A 4,363-nucleotide genomic window follows, 5' to 3' on the forward strand; every position below is an offset into this window, starting at 1 on the left:
CACATATATATATATATATATATATATATATATATATATATATATATATATATATATATATTTCTATTCCAAATAATGATTTTTTTTATAAATATATTTTCTTCACCTTTTTTTCAGAAGAAATTGTATCACAGTTTCCAAAAAAAAATATTAAGCAGCAGTTTTCAACATTACTAATAATAAGAAATGTTTCTTGATCACCAAATAAAAAAATTTGAATGATTTCTGAAGGATCATGTGACACTGAAAACTGGAAAAATGGAAAATTGTTTCCGTCACAAGGATAAATTACTGTAAAGGAATAAATAAAATTTGAAAATATATTCAAATAGAAAACAGTTTTACGGTTTTTACTGTATCAAAGAAAAAAAAATACAGCCTTAGTGAGGTCTTAACCGTGGCTTGTGTACTGCAAACACATATTCATCACTGTGTCTGTCACGCGACTCTGTTCCCCTTTCGGGCTCTGTCTTTACATTTATTTTGAAAGATGACGCAATTATGGTAAGGGGCGTTACATTTGGTAAGAGTGCTTGCGGTGTTCGGCCAATCACAATGCACCGGGTCAGCTGGCCAATCAGAGCAGACTGCGCTTGTCGGAAGGAGGGACTTTGTAGAAAACTAAGCGTTTGAGAGAGGCGGGGCATAGAGGACCTACAATAATGTACAGTATTTGAACAATAATGTGTTTTTTGAACATTAAAGCATGTCAACATATTCTGTTACACCAAATACACAAAATAATGATCTTTAAAAAAAGCATCATATGACCCCTTTAAGAGATTTTATTCCAAAACATAAAAAAAACATCTTACTGACCCCAAATTTGGTAGTCTATTTTATTTTTATCTGACAAAATGATGGCAAAGCATTTTTAATTAATAATTCATTTAATATCCTTTGATTCTCAAATCCCATTAAAGCATGCACATATTCAAACTTGAAGAGCTGCATAAACATTTGGTTAAACATCTCCTTTTGTGTTCAGTGGTATAAAGCAAATAATGAGGGTTTATTTCAACAAAAATAAAAATTATGAGTAGTATACTCGCCTGCTCTAGTAGTTTTCTGTATCTCTGGGTGGCTTGCTGGATGAGATCCCGGACTGTCCATCCTTCTTTGCATGGGACAACAACACCGGTCCTTCCAAAAGTCACTGTCACTTTCATTTTTCAATCCAGAAAGGGGAAGATTAATCCAGATGTGTCCCTAAACAAACTCCAGCAGCAGTAGCAGGTGTGTGTGTGTGTGTGTGTGTGTAACGTTATCTCCAGCCAGGCTGCAAACTGGTTTTCTGCATCAAACTTTATAGCATCAAAGATGACATGATACTATAGAAAGAAAAACAAACACAGTAAGTAAAACAAATAGAAAAGTCAGACGTTTACTAACTAGAAAGCAGTGTTTACTAAACTGTTTAATAAAACAGCATGTTGATGATTGGCTACACTGTACGTTGCATAGCAACAGCTGGTGGGAAACTTAGAGTGGTGCACTAATAAAGATATAAATACATTTTGTGCACGTATATCTGACTGCTGACTTATTGTTATTATAGTTAAAGATGAAGATGGTTAGTGTGCCGTTTACTGCTGCTGAACTCAGATGGCTAACTGGTTAGCTCTGATGAAAACACTTTCACTTTTTAAACCCTCTGCAAACTCTTAAAACTAGAAAATGCACCGAAATCAAACGTTAAACACGTATAAATACGATTGCGTGTTCGTCGAGTTTACATTAAATATGTTTTGCACTTACTTGGCAAATAAAATATGGAGAGGCGAGCAGGTTAGCGGCAAAAAACTTTGGCGACGAGTTGTTGAATACCCTCACAAATCATGCTGTCTTTATACAACTACCCACTTTGGCGATGATCCACGGGACAAACGAGCATTTACTAAAGGCACTGGGCGTGTGTGGATGGTGTTTGCATCAGTATTTTGCCTGGATGGAGTTGCATGTCTTGCGCCATTCCTGAAGTTCCCGAGCAGCCTCCAGCAGTGTGTTATCCCAACATACTGAGCTGGGCCACACAACTTTATTAAAGGGCCAGAACACATCTGCACATGGACCACTGCAGGACACACGACACACTCATCAAGCTATATATGTTAACTACTGCTATAGTACCCTGATATGGACCCATTTTATATTTATATTTAAACTCAATATTCGCCTGTATAATTGATGTCTTCTATAATAGCTACTGTGCCGTTTCCAAGGATAACGACGAGACATATCCTAATTATGTTAAATAGCCTACTAAAGTAAAAATCAAACAGAGATTTTTAAAACAACAAATAAGATCCATGTTATAATTCCTCAACATCAGGGTCGTTATCACGGTATCACCATTGGCCAATCAGAATCAATTATTCCAGAGCGCCATATCATTCGTATCTTCTTGATGAGGGAAAACACAGGCACCCAAACAGTTGGACAAATTACTCTTCGACTTTATTTGGAAAAGAAAACCACATTATTTGAGAAAAGAGATATTATGCCATTCAAAGGACAATGGGGGCCTGGAGGTGTTAAATTATGATACCCTAAACCAGGGGTGTCCAAACTCAGTCCTGGAGGGCCACTGTCCTGCAGAGTTTAGCTCCAACTTGCCTCAACACACCTGGCTGCCAGTTTCTAGTATGCCTAAGACCTCGATTAGCTGGTGCAGTGTGTTTAATTGGGGTTGGAGCTAAACTCTGCAGGACAGTGGCCCTCCAGGACTGAGTTTGGAAAAAGGACAATGGGGGCCTGGAGGTATTAAATTATGATACCCTAAACAATGTATTTAAAATGAATTGGATTACACAATACTTAAAAAATAAAGATAATATGTGGAACACATTCCCAAACTTTTTGTTTAAGTCAGTCAGTGGTCTTGAATTTTTGTTAAAATGCAATTATTGTATTGACAAAATTCCAGTAAAGCTCTCATGGCTTGGACATGGGCCTATAAACATAACTTTTCCCCTAGAAGATATTATATCTGGAATAACAGAGATATTTTATATAAACATAAATCACTTTTATTTAATGTATGGTTTGAAAATAATATTTTATTGGTTAGTCAGTTGATGAATAGTGATGGAGTTTTATTATCATACACAGAGTTTCTTGACAAATGTAAAATCCCAATTAGAGACGCAGAGAATATGCCATTGTAATGGACGCTATACCCAGTAAGGTATTATGTCTTCTTAAAAATGAATGTAATGAAACCCCTAATCTGGATTATATAACTAATTCAATTTTTATTGGAAATATTAATATTTTAAAAAACAACATACCAAATAAATTGTAATAATAATGTTGTAGTAATGAAAAAGAAACAGTTTTTCATTTAAACAATACTGTAATATGGTATATAAATGTAAAACAAAAAAGCTCTCAGGACTTTTAACATTATCTGCAAATTTGAAATAGACAAGTAAACTGTACTGTCTTCATTATTTTAGTTGTTTTATTTATTTATTTTATGTTTTCTTGCTTCCTCTGGCAAATTTTTTATTTTACTTGTAATCGTGTGTACTGATGGCATTTATATGCAAAGTTGTATTTCTCTTACTGTTATATATGTTCATATGCAATAAAAAAATTAAAAAAATTAAAAAAAAAAAAACAAGCACACAAACACATTTTATTTGGAACTTTCAATTTTGTGACTGACGTTTTAATTACACATTTTTAATTAGCAAATTATGGTCAGATCATATTAAAAGAATGTTGTGAATTGAAATTTAATGGTAATAAAACTATAAACCTATAGCTAAATAAATTAGGCTACACAACACGTTTTCAACTAAAAATGGGGGAAAAAATGTGTTGTGGCCTTCAAAAGTAGGCTAGGCTATTTTGGGGCCTGAATATGCAAACTTCTGAAAACGGGTTTGAAAATACAAAAAAAAATTCTCCATTTAGGCAAAAGGACAGAAACGTGCATTTATGAAAATTATGACGCCATGTGCATGTGTATTATGTGTTTGCGTAGTGTTTCTACATGCCATCTCCAATCACTGGCCTGACATGCATAATACGGCGTTTTAAATCATTCTCATGGATCCGTGTGAACGGGGATCATATTGACAACGTTGGCGTTTGTACGCAAAAAAAATGCAAAGGAAAAACGTTTTAAAAATACCAATAAATTACAATAAAGTACCCAAAAGTACAATAAATTAAACTATTACATCACGTGTTAGCTGAGATGTAGCCTAGTAAAATATCCATATTTTATAATAGGCTATAATACTGTATTGTCATTTTTATAATAGTCACAGCTGTGGTCTGCGTTTTTGGGTGTGCAATTTAATGTGACTCATAACTCAGTACTTTAATTTACTGTTAGTATAGTATAGTATTG

At 34.1% G+C, this 4,363-nt stretch overlaps 1 protein-coding gene across 2 annotated transcripts in view; it reads right to left on the bottom strand.

Annotated features, from left to right (window-relative positions):
- The window catches only part of LOC107602894 (partitioning defective 3 homolog B-like), a 103,042-nt gene extending 100,996 nt beyond the window's left edge, over positions 1-2,046 (bottom strand). The window contains exons 1-2 of one of the 2 annotated variants that reach the window (XM_016295507.1): positions 1,864-2,046; positions 1,053-1,331 (exon numbers count right to left, since the gene is read on the bottom strand). In XM_016295507.1, the coding sequence (XP_016150993.1) occupies positions 1,053-1,169 (117 nt within the window). In that variant the 5' untranslated portion in view covers positions 1,170-1,331; positions 1,864-2,046. Of the gene's footprint in view, positions 1-1,052; positions 1,332-1,758 lie in introns of both variants that reach the window. The other variant, XM_016295506.1, reaches the window with a different exon arrangement.
- Between the last annotated feature and the right edge of the window lie 2,317 nt (positions 2,047-4,363).

Source organism: Sinocyclocheilus grahami, unplaced genomic scaffold (genome assembly GCF_001515645.1).
Source record: "Sinocyclocheilus grahami isolate Dianchi unplaced genomic scaffold, SAMN03320097.WGS_v1.1 scaffold337.1, whole genome shotgun sequence".
Lineage (NCBI taxonomy): Eukaryota > Metazoa > Chordata > Actinopteri > Cypriniformes > Cyprinidae > Sinocyclocheilus > Sinocyclocheilus grahami.